This window comes from Cynocephalus volans, chromosome 10, assembly GCF_027409185.1.
Source record: "Cynocephalus volans isolate mCynVol1 chromosome 10, mCynVol1.pri, whole genome shotgun sequence".
Classification (NCBI taxonomy): Eukaryota; Metazoa; Chordata; class Mammalia; order Dermoptera; family Cynocephalidae; genus Cynocephalus; species Cynocephalus volans.
The window spans coordinates 2092413-2107841 of NC_084469.1; the positions used below are offsets into that span (position 1 = coordinate 2092413).

A 15429-nucleotide genomic window follows, 5' to 3' on the forward strand; every position below is an offset into this window, starting at 1 on the left:
TTATGAAAAAAATATTTTATTCAAAAACACTGTTTACACAAATGTGTGGCCTATGTACAAAGTACAAAAGAATCCCTCTTCTCGTCCCCACCTCCCTTCAGAGATGTTTAAACCTGGGACTCCAAGTCTTCTGCGCCAGCTGCCCTGGCTGCATGTGGCATGGCCTCTGAGGGAGGACTGGGCAAGGCTGGGAGCAAGGCCTGCTCAGACCACAGCTGGTTATGCAACAGCGTGAGGCCTCTTCCAGATTCCACCTCCCAGCAGCATCCAACGAGATCGGCTCTGCCCCACACTCCAGATTCCACAGGCATGCAGCAAGTGGCTGATCTGCTGCTGTCTCTTGCCATGTTTTTTTTTTTTTCCAGGAGGGAGGGGATCAACCCTACAAGTCCCAGGCCCCCTGTTCACCCACCACATCCTGGACCAGTCTCTCCCTCCTCTCCTCTAAGCAAGGCTGCAAACAGGCAGGGACAGAAGGCCGGGGAGGGGATATCTTGTCACGTAGAATGTGGGCAATGGAATCACAGACTCAAAGCCCAAGCATCCCCACTCCGCCACCAGCTCAAGGACAAGAGACCAAGAAAGTACAAACTCAGAGCAGCTCTGACAGCCCTGACTCAAATTAACCCAGCTCTACCGTGTTAAGGACGTGGCCATGCCCTAGACAAGCTCTGAGAGTTTGCAAAAAGCCTGGAGTCCACGTTCAATAAAGTATAAAATATTACTCAAGAATGAACCCCAATGTCTCTCCTGAGGGAAAGAATCAATTAGACCAACACATGTGCACGAGGACAGATGCGTGTACATACATGTACACACACACGCTTGGGGGGCAAAGCTTCTCACTCAGGAGTAACACTTAAGCTTAGAGACATTCCCTGTCTCCCTTCCCCTTCTTGAATAATTTCATTCAAAAAGCTGCTAAGCAGATAAAGGATGTGGGAGGAACAGGTTTGCCTGCTTTGAGTACCTGCAACAACGGAAGCTCAGTCTCTTCCACGACAGAGAGACCCAGCGGGCTCTCAGATGTCTTGATCTGAAGCAGGCGGCTGCTACTGCAGCCACAGATCACGACTGCAGAGGCGAGGCAGGCACACACGACGTGCACAAACAACACACACGCACGCATCCCCATGCTGCCTGCAAAGGCATCAGTATGCACAGCAATACTAAAGTCACAATATGACCTCTCCACATTGAACATTGTTGCCAAAGAGAAGTATGGGATTCAGACATTCATGAGCGGGAGCCTCTGGCAGTGGTGAAGAGACCAGCAGGTGGGGCGAGGTCAGGGTCAAGACTGTCCAGGGGTCGGCGTAAGAGCTCCTCCACGTGCCGGGCTACATCCATGGTCTCGTCCAGGTCCAATTCTCCATCCTGGTCGAGGACGGGGTCAGGACTGGTAAAGAGAGGGACGTCAGAGGGAACTGGCATGTCTCACAGCCCCAAGATCTTGGGGGACAGCCCCCGGCTGCTCCCCACTCAAACCAGAGTCTCATGGGGACAGGGCCAGTTCTGGCCAACCCCCCCCACAAGCTGGGTAGCAGTCACTGGCTCCGTGGGAGACACCCCACTTCTATTCGCATCTCTCGCTACCTCATTGAATGACCTCAGGGAGTTCATTTCCCCTCTCCTTGTCCTCACTGGCTGAGCCAATGAGCCCTGCCCACCTGCATTGCTATTCAGTTAAATCGTAGGCAGCACGCCATGCACTGAGCAACGTGGCCTTGTTAGGAAACCTGCTCTGGGCCACCTGTCTGGCAGGTAGCGGAAGCAGGATTGGAATCTGGGTCATTGTGACTCCCAAGCCTGTGGTGGTCCCACTGTAGCTTGCTGACACCCATACATCCAGCCTAGGCCCACTCACAGCTCAGAAGAGAATTAATTCTCTATCCTGTTCCACCCGACTCCTGAGAACAACCACCCCACGAACAGCTACCCTGTATCAAGCCCTTATGACAGCCCCACCTGTGTAAAGGCTTTACCTGCACTGGCTCACTTAATCCTCACCGCAATCCATGAGGTAGGTGTTCATGCCTCCTTTTACAGATGAAGAAACTGAGCACTAGAGAGGCTCAGTAATTTTCCCAAGGTCACACAAGCTAGTCAGTTACCAGAGTCAGAACTGGACCCTGCTATGTCTAGCTTCCAAATGCTCTATGCCTTTTCCTGGCTGACACTGCCTTCCCTGCCCAGGCTGGGTGGTCTCAGACCTAGAGGAGCTCTGGGTTCCTCCGTCCACCAGCCCGCCAGGGGTCCAGCCTGAGGCCAAGTCCCCAGCTCCTCCCCTGTGGACACCCCCGAGAACACAACCTACTTCTGTGGGTACATGTTGTAATGGGCCTGGGGGCACACCGCTGGGGAGGGGGCCTGGTCCATGTAGGTGGCGCTGGCCCCGGCATCCGCTGACACGTTCACAAACCTGCGGAAGGAAGCAGAACAGAGGCGCAGCTGCCAGGGAGACCGGTTGGCAGCTGACCTGGGCAGGGACCCAGGGGTGTCTTTATGTCTTTTTTGGGGTGTAGAAGCCCTGGGGCTCAGCTGCAGGAGTGGGGCCCTGGGGACTGGCCACAGCGTGGCCTAGCCCACTTCTCTCCCCAGGGCTGGGCCAGGTTTCCTGGGGGATCGGGAACAGGAGGGGCGGCACTGTCTGGGGAAGGACAGCTGGGGAGGAGAGAAGAGGCAGCAGGGGACCCAGAGCTGGACCCTGGACACTTACTCAGGGACCACTTGCTTGATCTGTGGCTTCACGTACCCGTCAACTGCTTTAGCTGCCAAGGGGAGAACAGCGGTGAGAACCAGGTGTTCAGGAGCTGCAGAGTGGGGTGTAAGCACACCTCCCATGCAGCCTGCCTTCTGCCCCCATCACCCTGGGGCCTTAGCAGAGATGAGATTTCCCCAGGATTCCCAATAAACACGTGCTGATGGACCCAGCCTGAGGGTCACTGAGAACCCTGGCTTCATTCCCATCCCTTTTCCTGGTTTCTTTTCTGGCCATTTGCTTTCTCCCTCCCTGCCCCTACCCCTGCCAAGGAAATAGAATCAACAAGAAGAAGCAAATCCAAGTGATGCGTTGGGGACAGGTTGAAGAGGAAAGACCTGTCCATTTTGCCTCTTGCATTCAACTTGGGGGGAGATTGAGGGTGGGGAGTGGTGAAGCAGTTGGTTAAGATGGGGGTAGAGCATCATCTGTCGGCTGGATTATCCCCTCCTCCCCCACCTCCTCCTCCAGCACTGCCCCTCTTCCTCCAAGGGTGCAGAAGTGAGAATACAAGCAGCTTTTCACTTTGCAGAGAAGACAGCTAGGACAGGTTTCGCTTTCCCTCTCCTCAACGGTGAGCCCTGAAATCCTCTCCGCCGGGCCCTTCTTAAGGAGCCCCCCACTGCCCAGCTCAGGGCCAGCAGGCAGCAGAGCCCTGGAGCAGGACCCACCGAGCACAGGAGTGTAGTACTTGGAGAAGACCTCATCCTTGGGGCGGTCAGGAAACACGTAGATGAGATAGCTCAGGTCCCCCAGCCGGTCGGCCAGGGAACGAATGGAGAAGTCCCGCGTAGTGAACGGCTTCAGGTTCCACAGGTTGCGGTCCGCTGTGAAAAGGACAAGCTCATTCCCACAACCTACCGCCAGCAGGAGGAAGACTAAGGCTGCGGGGTTCTAAGGCAGGCTTACAGAGAGATCGGGCTTCTCCTACCCTGCCCTGCAACCCCACCCGCGTGCTACTTGGTGGCGGTGCAGGGAAGAAAGAGTTGCAGGAACATTCTACTCAGCACGCTGGGCGAGTAGACGCCAGCAAGGCTGGGTCAGGGCAGAGGAGGGACAGCCAGTGCCGGAGGACTGGCCCAGCAGGTCTGGCGTCTGCAGGGCCAGGGATTTGGGGCTCTCCAAAACAGAAAATGGTAGGAAGGGATACATGTCCAAGCAACACTCCTCCCACACTCTGAGCAAAGTCCCTGCCTTTCCCAGTGGGTACTCTCTAAGGACGCAGGCCTGGCGGAGGGTGCGGAGCATGGGAGTGGGGGACAGGGCTCCTGGAGCTGGAGAGTGGGAAAAGTGGGCACTCACGCGAATCAAACTTCCAGGCAATGGTGATGCCCCCAACTTCTGAGTCGCTAAAGCGCAACAAGAAGGTCCCATCGGGCTTGTTGATGAGCAGGTCATGGGCCTGTTGCTTATTCACAAAACCTAGGATGGCCCTGGGTGCATGGAGCAGTTAGTGTCACGGCTGGGCCAGCCGCCACTGTCCCCTGAACTCGCAGCCCCCGACCCTCTGTCCCCATTCCTCACCCGTCATTCCAGTGGGGCTTGTGATGCTTCTTCAACACCTCCATCACCCCGTCAAACCACTGCCAGAAGGTGTAGTTCCAGCCCGGCAAGTTCTCCTGAGGGCCCCCAGGAAACCCCAAGTCAGGGCTAGTGCCCTGGTCCCGGGTGACCCAGGAGAGTCAGTGCCCTCTTTCCCCCATCCAGACCTTCTCCCAATTCTTCAAGCCGACTTGCCCACACACTCCAGCAGCCCATAAACTGACATGGCCCCCCATTCATATCCTAGGGAACCAGAGAGTAAACTGGCCTCGTGCTGCTAAGACACAGGGGGCCAAGACCATCCTATGGGTGGGGTGGGAGGTATAAAGTACTGTCCAGGCTGAACGGGACCTCCAGAATCATTCCTGCCCTGTCCCCTCATTGTACAGATGGAGCAACTGAGGCATAGAGACTGGAAGGGGACTGGCAAATGAGTTAGTAGATCTAGGACTAGAACCCAAGGATCCTAATTTCTGGATCTGGTTCCTTCCATGGTCCTACTTTGGCTCTCAAAGCTGAGCGCAATTCCTCATGGCCCCTGCCTGCATTTCCTGGAGCACAAGCCCCCATCTCTCCTGCTGTAGGAGATGGTGGTTGGGGGTGGAGAGTGGGGCGCTAGCCCAGGCAGGTGAGGTGGGGAGGAGTGACAGGACGCCAGTGGCCCCAGGCAGGCAGCTGGCTGGGCCCCTCACCCTGTTGAACTGGGACCAGGACACCGACATGCTGCTGTAGTCCTCCAGGTGGCTGCTGCTGCTGTTGAACAGTTTCTGCGCCAGGAACACGAGGTTCTCCTTGGTCAGGCCCCGGTTGCTCTGCACTTCGGCCTTGAATTTCATGTTGAGCGCCTCACACAGCTGCGGCCACAGCACTTTGTCCGGCACGGCGAATGGCACCCTGCCCTGAGAGGGAGGGGAAACAGTGCAGATTGGGGAAGTTGGAAAGTTTACACACACGCACGCACACGCACGCGCACGCACACGCACACACACTCAGATAAGAGACAGAGGGGCCTGAGAAGATTCAGAAAGGAGACACAAACACAAAGGGAAAGAAAGGCAGGGGCAGGGGAAGCGGAGGGGTGGGCATGCATGGATAAAGACCCAGACCAGGGGACTGAGGACAGAGATCAGGGACCCGAGCCATAGTCAAAGGAAGAACAACAACTAGGGCCCAAAGACCAAGCTCACAGAAATTGGAGACCCCAGTCCAGAAACTTGGGAGGGGCTGCCCATTGGCTCCCTTCTCACCTCCCCTCAGCTTGGCTCTGGGTCCTTGGGTGAGGAAGGGTCATTCAGCAGGGGACTGAGGGGTTAGAGCTGACCCTGAGGAGATTCCTAGGGCCTGGGAGGCCAAGATGGGGGTCCCATAGGAACTCACTGGCTCAGCAAAGGCATTGTCCCACAGCACAGTGGCGGTGGCATTGTGGTCCTGGCTGCCGTGGACGATGACAACCACAGGTAGGGACAAGGTCTATGGGAGTCAAAGGAATGAGATTTGGAGTATCACCCCCGTCACTGTGCACCCTGCTAAAGCAAGACTCCCAATCTGCATTCCTTACCCACAATTCTAACCACAAACTCCTCCCAACAAAACCTAAGCAGGAGCAAACAAAGAACATATTTGTTCTTAGCCCACTGCCTAAGTGGCATGGGCTAGTGCCAAATTATCACCTAGCAAACAGGTGCCCACAGTGTAAGGAGGTTTTCTGATAGCATCACTGCGTAACTGGTCTGGGACCCCTGTGGGCATTCAGAGCTCTCTGGCTTTCCCAAACCTGCCAGGTGGCCTCTAACAGATTCCTTCACCTTTCTGGGTGACCTGTGGGGATGGGAGAGCTGGAGGCCTCACCTTCACCTGGAACACAAGTTCATTGCTGCCAACACTGAACTGAGACTCAAACAGGACCGTGAACTTCTCCTCCGTCACGGACTCTGCACCCCGCCGGTCAGCACGCTTGATCCTCTTGAGCGACTATAGGGCGGGAGTTCAGAGGGGGACAGGGAGAGGGCAGCTGCTTACAAGGACTCTGCTTGGGGCAGACCTTCCCTCAAGGGCCGGGCTCTGTCCTCACCATGTTCCTGAAGTGGGCGCTGAGGGTGCCCGTGGCTTGGTGATACTCCATGACACAGCAGTTGTTCAGGATCTCACCGCTGCTCTCGCTGCAAAGGAGAGGGGAGCCCCAGGCTAGGAGCACGGTCCTGTCCGCATCCTGGCCTGGGGTCTTCGCTCTGGTCAGGCCTGCCAGCAGCCCCTGCCCCTGACTCCCTAAGAGTGTTCCTTGGCGTCTCTTTGGGTTACTGTCTTCTCCGTCAACCTGAGAGTACCCAAGGCAAGGTCTACAAGGGTGAGGTCTCGATCTCCATCAGGAGGTTGGTCTTGGGCACTGAGACTGATGTGAGGATCTTTGGGGCCTCTGGCAGCTTCTAGTGCACTTAAAATACAAACCATGGCCATGGCCTATGAAGAACCCATGATCAACTCCTGCCCAGCCCCTGGCCTCACAGAGTTCCTCTCCACCCACTCAGGACATGCCAACCACACAGGCCCTGGCCGTCTGCTAAATATGCCAAGCCTAGTGCCCACTTAGGGTTTTGCGCTTGCTCTCACTGTCACCCCCAAACACTCTTGACCTTGCACTCATCCAGGTCTCAGCTCCAATATCTCCTTGACCACCGCTCTGGTGTTGCTCACTACCAAACCCCGCCCTGAACTCACATCCAGACGCTATGATATCACTCTGACAGGCACTGACTTATTTTTAAAAAGTATATTATTATCCTTATACCAGACCAAAAAGACAAAAAAGTATATTATTGTTTGTCTCCACAGCAAAAATACAGGCTCTCAGAGAGTGAGAACCCCGTACCTCTTCATCACCTCCTCCCCACATCACATGGCAGGCACTCAGTAAACATTTTTTAATTAGATGACAAAGGATGGGAGCAAGTCTCCAACATCGCTCACTCACTCGCTCACTCATTCATCCGCTGCGCACCCTCTGGGTGGCCCGCCCTGACCCCTGGGCCCCCCTGCCCCCAGTTCTTCTCTAGTCACAAATGCCTTCTCTGCGCTCTTCCTCCAGGACATGGTATGTGCTCTCTCTGAGAAAGCCTTCCTGCTCCACCCCTGTCACTAGCTCCTGCTATTCAGCTGGGGCCCTGAGACCAGTGGTCATTTCTTCGTCACCCACACCACGATCCCCTTCCACAGTGCCCTGTACATATCCCTCATCACACGGCTGCACCAGTAGTCACTTCTCGGTGTCTGCTGCCTACTCTGCTGGTCAACAGGTTGGGTGAGGACACAGTTGAGTCCCCACTTCTTAGCACAGGGACAGAAACACCAAAGCAGTCTAATAATACCTGACTTATCATGTGCTGGGCACAGACAGGGACTAGGGAACGTCTCTGAGCAGGAGGAGTGTAGTGTACACTGGAACTGAAAGAGTGAACTACAGAGACACAGACACATCCATACGCTGGGACGATGGCACAAAAGGCAGGGAGGCCGTGCAGTCCCCAACACAGAAGCAACCTCCCAAACCTGAGCTCGGGGAGAGGCGGGCATGGGACATGGGAGGGAGAGGCCCAATTACTTTCTTCCTCCTGCAAGTACACAAGGAAAAGCAGCAGGGACTGAGAAGCAGCAGCACAATTACTTGCGGGTGTTCTCGGAGTTCTTGAGCAGAGACTTGGCCTGCTGCTCACTGATGATGGTGGCCTTCACCTGCGGGGGGTTCATGTGCACATTCAGCTTCCCGCCCACCAGCAGGCGCACGGTGGCTGCAAACTTGGTCTGGGTCTTCAGGACCTGAGGGGGCTGCTTCTCAATGATGAACGTGCTGCAGGGGACACAAGTGACCAGACGGAAGATGAGCTGCTGGCTCAGGGGAAAAGGTCTGTGTGGGGAGATGGCCTCGCACGGGGCTCAGAGCACGCGGCATAGTGTCTGCTCTCAGGAAGGCCACTGAGAGTCGGGAGGACGGTGGGGAGGGAGGGAAGTGAACGCAGCAGTTGGCAGAGGCTGCAGGCACAGGACATCTGTCATACTGTCCACAACAGAAACTGGGCAAGGGCAGCCCAAGAGACCAGAGCAACCGGAGACTGAGAGGGAAGGGGGCATGAGGCAGATGGAGAGAGGACTGAAACCAGCTCCTGGGCTGGAAAGCACCTGCTGCCTCCCACCTGCCCACCGTGTGGAAACTGCCCCTGCCCCGCCGGAGTCGCCAAGAGCCAGCAGTCACCTGGTCACCAGGGCTGAGATGATGTCTGTGATGGTGGCGTTGACCTCAGCCAGCATCTCCTCCACTGGGCCGGGGATGGGCAGCTGCTGGCACAGGTGCTCGGCCCTGCGGATCTGCTGCCGGTTCTGCCAGATGATCTCGGCCAACTTCTCACACCTGCACAGGAGCCCAAGAGCCACGGGAGGATGATGGCTTACCCCCGCACCCCAGGCCAGAGGCTGGGAGCTCCCATTCTGGGACTGCCCCTATGACGCAGCTGCACCCTCACCCAGCAAGGCCTCACCCAGGAAGGCCGGCTGCTTTCTGCCCCTTCCAATCGACTAGTGGAGAGCAGAGCCCCTGCCTTCCAGAAGTACAGAGAAACCCACAGGAGGGGCCGCCCCAATTTGGGCCCAACCAGCCCTAGTGTCACTCTGCACACCGAGCCCTGCCCTGTTCCTCAAGACTGTGACTCCCTTCCTGGGAGGTGGCACGGGATGGGGGACCCCTGCCTGGATTGGGAGCCAGGCCCACTGGTGAAATAAGACCTGTCACAAGTCACAGGGGACCTGCCGCATGTGCCAACACGGGAGGCAGAGGCAGCTGCTTGTGCCACCACCCCAAGCCCTGCGGCCCTGTCTGCTTCCCACCCCAACACCCATTACCAGGACTGCAGCACGTCCAGGCTGCCCTCGGGGGGCCCTCCGTTCCCGGCCAGCTGCTGCCGTCTCTTCCACTGGATCAGCTCGTCATCCAGGATGATGGTCTGCTGCTTCCGCAGCAGCTGCAGCGTCTTCTGATGCTTCTCGGCCAGCTCCTGCAGGAAGGTGGGCAGAGCAGGCCCTTCTGGGCTCCCAGAGAATGACTCTGAAGGGCCCCACTCAGTAATGGCACTTCCCTCTCCCAGACCCTCACACGCCCCCTGCAGGAGGGGACCTGGCCCCCTGCTCTTGGCCTGGCTCTACTCCTCTGTCTGGTCCCAGAGACTCAGGCTGTGGCGCTCATGCCCGAGGACAGGGACGCTGGAGCCACTCACCACGCGGTACTGCTGCAGCGTCTGGGCCTCGCGCTGCAGCCAGGCCTCCAGGGACACCTGCTTCTGCTGGAGGGCCGTCTCCCGGCTCAGACGCTCCTGAGGGTTCAGCTGGGCCAGCGGGGCAAACTGAGCTGCAGGAGGGGACAGGACACCCATGACCCTCACTTCCAGCGTCCAGCAGGAGGCCTAGAGGAGCCACACTCGCCTGTCCTGAAGCAAGACCCTCAGGGATCAGAGAGCCCACCAGTGGCAGTCGGGGTTCCTAACATCCCGGTGCCTCTGGCCTCCCAACTCCAAGCTTCTCCCCAGGGCAGTGGGAGATGGGAGTGGAGCTGAGGGGGGTCCTGCGCTGTGGTCTACCCTCCATCCACCCCACATGGCTGGCCGCCCAGCCCTCCCACAGGGGCTCCAGCTTGGAGCCAGACCACCTGGGTCTGACGTGTGCCCCGCCACCTACTAGCTGGGGGAACTCAGGCAAATCACTTTACTTTCCTGTGTCTCAGTTTCCCCATGCATAAACTGGGAGAATCATGGCGTCTACCTCAGTGAGTTGCTGTGAAGACTAAATAGATGATGATACGGAAAATGCTCAGGAAACTGCAGGGCACGTGCAAGCTCTATGTGGGATTAGCTCTCACTGGTTGACGGGCGACAGGACGGGAAGGGAAGGGTGACAGACAAGCAGTGCTGAGCCCGTCCCCACACAGTGAAGCCTCATCAGGGAAGCCCCTGTGCATCTCCTGAGCACTGCAGGCCTCCTCGGGGGAGAATGACTTTCTCCAGGTGCTGGAAGGTGACTACGTGTCTGTCCAGGTTCGGGGACTGTGAACTCAGCTGACTAACCAGGAAAGAGAGAGACAGACAGACCGACAGACAGCCAGAAAAGGGAGAGTGTGTCCAGGGCCCACTGGGGACACGATACAGCCAGATTCTCTCAGGAAAAGGAGGGCGGGGGAGGCAGCTTCCCTCCACACTAGCTGTTAGGAATCTCACCGATGGCAGGAGCAGGAGAAGAGTGAGGGCTAATTACCTTTGTCGAAATTGCTATTATGAAACAGAAAGAGTAATACAAGGAACAGCTGTGCATCAATAGCCCAGCTTAGGAAATCAAACATTTCCACAGTGGAAGCCTCTGTCCACCCTCCCCTGCTGGCAGATCCATCCCTCCCTCCTGATAACCGCTATCCTACGTCCTGCGATTACTGCTCCCTTCCAATAACCTTTCTAAACAGCCCAGTCTCCTTGCTCGGGCTGAGTCAAGAAGACGTGCACGGCAGCACGTCTCGGTTGAGTCCTGCTGGCTTTTGAGGGCCATGTCACACTGACCTAGTCCCTGCCCCATGGAACACACAAGATGGGACAGACAAAATCCACTCTAAGGCAGCCAGGTCAAGCCTGGATCCACAGCTTAGACAGACGGTTCCAATCTCATGGCTGAGTACTGAGCAAGGTGAGTGTTATCCAGGCAGGAAACAGATCAGAGTAGTCTGGATGGCTACCCTGGGAATCCTGCCCTCCCACGGGGACGGCGGTGGTGATTCCCACACCTGGACTCAGCCTCCCCGTGCAAGTGACCCACTTTGCTCTCTCCTGGCAATTTGCAGAAGTTTCTGGGAAGGAGGCCAGAGAGACGTGAGGCACCTGCCCTGCTCCTCTGGAGGAAGCTGAGACTCCCCTCGCAGAAACAGATCGATAGTCTGTGTTTTTGGTGACTGAGCTTGATAAATGAGACTGAACTACACTGTATGATGGGTAGAAACCCAGATCAGAATCCAAACTTAAACCCATGCCCAGGAAACAGAAAACCCAAGTACAGGATCATAAACACTGTCAACAGTCAAAGGACAAGAATGGAAATAATAGCCTGAAGTCTGTTCCCACTGTAGAAAGGGGCTACCTTTTCTCTGGGGTCAGTCTGGGATGGGTTCAGACGGGAGGAAGATATGCTAGAATCATGCTGCCAACATTTACTGAATACCTACAGTATTTCAGGCATTGTGCTGGCCTCGGGGTATAGAAAGCACTGACAGGACAGGGTTAGGAGTGGAGCTTAAATAGTTAAATGAAAACGGAATTCTAAAAAAAAATTTAAATATTCAAAGAAAGGCAAAAAAGGAGGAACACAGGAACAAAAAACAAAAAGGGACACAACAAAATAAATATTAAAATGATAGACTTCAACACAATTATGTTAATAATTACAATAAATGTTAATGGACTAAACATCTCAATTAAAAGCAGAGATTATCAGAATAAATAAAAGCAAGACTCAAGTATATGTCTACATTTTAAATTTTAGAAAAAGAATGGAGAAAAGACATGGTGTGCAAAACATAGAATAAAAAAACTGGAGCAGTTACATTAATATCTGATAAAGTGGATCTCAAGACAAAGAGCATCAAGAAAGACATTTCATAATGATTATGGTATCAATATATCAGAAAGTCACAATAGTTTTAAATGTACATATATCTAATAATAAAGCTTCAAAATATATAAAGGAAATATTTACAGAATTAATTGGAGAAGTAGGCAATTCCACAGTCATTACAGATTTTTATACATCTGTTTCAGCAACTGGTAAAACAATTAGGCAAATAAGTCAATAGAGACATAGATCAGTGGTTCTCAAAGGGTAGACCAGGTATCCCTGGAAAGTCACTGAAACCTTTATGGGGATCCACAAAATCCAAACTGTTTTCATAAGTTCATAAGACCCTATCTGCCTACTTCACTCTTAGTATCTTACAGTAGACTTTTCCAGATGCTACAAGATATGTATCACAACAGACTGAAAACAAGGTCCAGCTATCTCTTATTAAGCCTAACTTTAAAGAGAACTGCAAATATTTAAAGCAATGCCACTCTACTTACCCATTTTCGGTTTGGAAAATAGAGATTTCATATTTGTTTTTTGTAAAATATTACCTTTTATGTTAACAATATTGAATTTATTGCTTCTATTTTTCAATGAAACAACCATAGAACATACATTCTTTTCAAATGCACAAAATGCGTTCCCAAAATGGAACACATGCTGGGCCATAAAATTAGTCTCAATAAATTTACAAGGACTGAGATCATACAGAGTATGTTCTCTGATCACAGTGGAATTCAATAACAAGATGATATTGAAATCAATAATAATACAACATCTAGAAAAAAAACACTTGAAAATTAAACACACTTCTAAATAACCTATGGGTAAAAGAGTCAATCACAAGAGAAATTAGAAATATTTTAAAGTGAATGATAATGAATATACAGTATATCTAAAATTATGGGATGCAGCTAAACCAGTGCTTAGAGGGAAATTTATAGCTTTGAATATACTTCTGTATGTATGTATATGTATATACATACATACACATATAGCAAGATTCAACTATGTGCTGTCTACATTTGAAATATATACATAGTCTAACAGCAATAAGCTAAGGTTCTGCCTTATGAAGTCTGAAGGAGACAGCAAAGGAAAAGGCAGGCTGGCGCTTCTTGTTCTCACTAGGATGGGGTAGTATATTTCTGGGGTCAGTCTGGACTGAGTGGCCATGTCTCAGAATCCTCAAATTGTACCTGCAGTTAATTCCTTCTGAGTTAATGTTTTCTTTCCCCACACCCTTATCTTGCCAGCCACTGGCAAACAACAGCCAGGAGACAGGAGGAATAATTTCCACTATCACCCTCTCCCCCACGTCCACATTCTATCTGTGAGGCTCAAAAGGGGGCACTCCTGGAGTTCCAACTCTCCCCAGCCTGGTTCAACCAGGGGGACTCCCAACACAAGTCCTCCGTCTGGGTAGGGAACACTTTGCCCATATTCATTCATTTGTTTAGATATTCACCAAATACCTACAATTAGGGAGAGAATATTGGTTGGTAAAGTGCAGGGATTTTATGACATATCTCTAGTTAAAATCCAGTTCTGCAACTTATCGGCAACCTAGACCAAGTTATTTGTTTTCTTTGAACCTCAGTTTTACCCTCTACAAAATGGGGGTAACACAACTATCTACTTCACAGGCTTGTTGTGAGGGTTTAAATGAATTATACACAAAGGGCATATGGCAGGGGCTGAACCACAGGGAGCCCTTACTCCCACCAGGCTTTGGGCAAGCTGCTGGGGAGATGGACACCACCCCAGCCCCTACCCTGCAGGAGCTCACAGAATGTTCCTCTCTCCCCTGCTCGGGCACCCAGGGCTCATGCTGCCCCCGCCTCACCTTGGATCCTCAGGCTCTCCTGATACTGGATGATGAAGTACTCCTGAGTCTGCTGCAGCTTCTTCAGCTCATTCTCTGTGTCCTGTGTGACCAGTCGCAGCTCCTCAAATGTCTGGTTGATCTGAAGGTGCTTCTGGGACATGGCGTCAACCAGCATCCCAGCAGGAGAGCTGCACTGGAGACAGATTGAGCAGAGGTAACAGGGAATAGTGCACGGGGCAGAGGGTGGGAGAAAACCTCAGGCCTTGGGGGTAAGAAGGAAGGATCGTTTGAATCAGAAGGGTAGTCTTTTTCCAGAATTGGGTGGAAAGCGGAAAGAGAGAGGAGAAACAGGTAACCTGGCAGATAATGGCACCTTCATAGTAGAAACTTCTATCTCAAATCAGGCCTCCACCAGAGTATTCCAAAAAGGGTCCATCTAATTCCCTTTGGAGTGACTAGAACTCAATACATCCCAGGTGTCATCTGGGTTTTTCTAATGATGATCACTTCTCATTCCACATTTATTCACTGACCCAATGCCACAGACTGTGCTAGGTGCTGGGGACACAGCGGGAACAGGGCTGTGTGAACACACATCGTCTGTCCTCACTCAAGATATGCTTGTGACCGAAGGAAGAGGGAAGAGACTGAAGCTCTCACAGATGTCCTGGAAACCCCCAAATGAAATTCCAGGGGAGGCATTACAAGGCCTCCTCAGACCCAGCCATTCCTTCAGCACCTGACTGACAGGGGACAAAGTCTTCAGGGTCTTTCCGCTTAACTCTTTTCAGAATAAAATCAAATTCCTTCCCATAGCCTCTGCTGGCCTAGCTGACACCCACTGCCTATCTCAACCCCCAGCTTCACTTCTTCTCGAGCACAGCAGCTGTGTGTGCTTTCTGTTTCTGTTCCTTGAACACACAAGCATGTTCCTGTCTCAGGGCCTTTGCACTTGTTACGGCACCAAATCCTCCTGAGATAAGCACTTCAACAGGTACATTTTCAGAGGGGCCTTCTCCAATGGGCCAATTAACAGCAGCACTGCTCTTATCTGTGTCTTGTTCTTGTATTTACTTCTTTCTGATCTGTCTCCCTGCACAAGCATGTGAGGTTCTCAGGTACTAGGACCTTTTCTGTACTGTGCACCACGGAATTCCCAAGGCCTAGAACATCAGAGGTATTCAAGAACAGTGTTAGGGCTGGGAGAAAGAATGATCCCTGGACTACAACACCGCCAGTGTCATAGATATGTATTTCTCAGTCAGGACCGAGTTCATTGGTAGGTTTGCGGGCAGCTCTGTGATTGCAACAATTCAGGGGACACAGGGGCTATGCTGGAAGACCCTTTGTGACCCGGCTTCTGCCCCCCTCCAGCTTTATCTATTGTGACTCCCCAGTTACAATGACTACTCGCCAGTCTTCAAATGTGATAAGACGGCCAATGCCTTCCTGCCCTGGATATGCTGTCGTCACTTTTGGCTAGAAAACTCAGCCCTCCTCCTTCCTCCCCTCTTTCCTCACTGTAGTTCAGACATCCCTTTCCTCAGGCCATCCCCCTGCTAGCCTGCCCCAATTTGAGTTGAATACTTTTTCCATATATGCCCCCCGTATATGCCCCCTTAGCACTCAGCTCACCTCTAGAGAATCTGTCATTGCCAGAATT

General features: G+C 53.0%; 1 protein-coding gene across 1 annotated transcript in view; it reads right to left on the reverse strand.

Annotated features, from left to right (window-relative positions):
- The window catches only part of LOC134387173 (signal transducer and activator of transcription 5A), a 19093-nt gene continuing 3664 nt past the window's right edge, over window positions 1-15429 (reverse strand). The window contains exons 5-19 of the mRNA XM_063109522.1: window positions 13785-13959; window positions 9562-9692; window positions 9191-9342; window positions 8547-8702; window positions 7962-8144; window positions 6375-6462; window positions 6152-6274; window positions 5681-5773; window positions 4996-5202; window positions 4286-4380; window positions 4064-4194; window positions 3433-3588; window positions 2720-2771; window positions 2318-2422; window positions 1-1399 (exon numbers count right to left, since the gene is read on the reverse strand). Of these exons, the coding sequence (XP_062965592.1) occupies window positions 1237-1399; window positions 2318-2422; window positions 2720-2771; window positions 3433-3588; window positions 4064-4194; window positions 4286-4380; window positions 4996-5202; window positions 5681-5773; window positions 6152-6274; window positions 6375-6462; window positions 7962-8144; window positions 8547-8702; window positions 9191-9342; window positions 9562-9692; window positions 13785-13959 (2010 nt within the window). The 3' untranslated portion in view covers window positions 1-1236. The remainder of the gene's footprint in view (window positions 1400-2317; window positions 2423-2719; window positions 2772-3432; window positions 3589-4063; window positions 4195-4285; window positions 4381-4995; window positions 5203-5680; window positions 5774-6151; window positions 6275-6374; window positions 6463-7961; window positions 8145-8546; window positions 8703-9190; window positions 9343-9561; window positions 9693-13784; window positions 13960-15429) is intronic.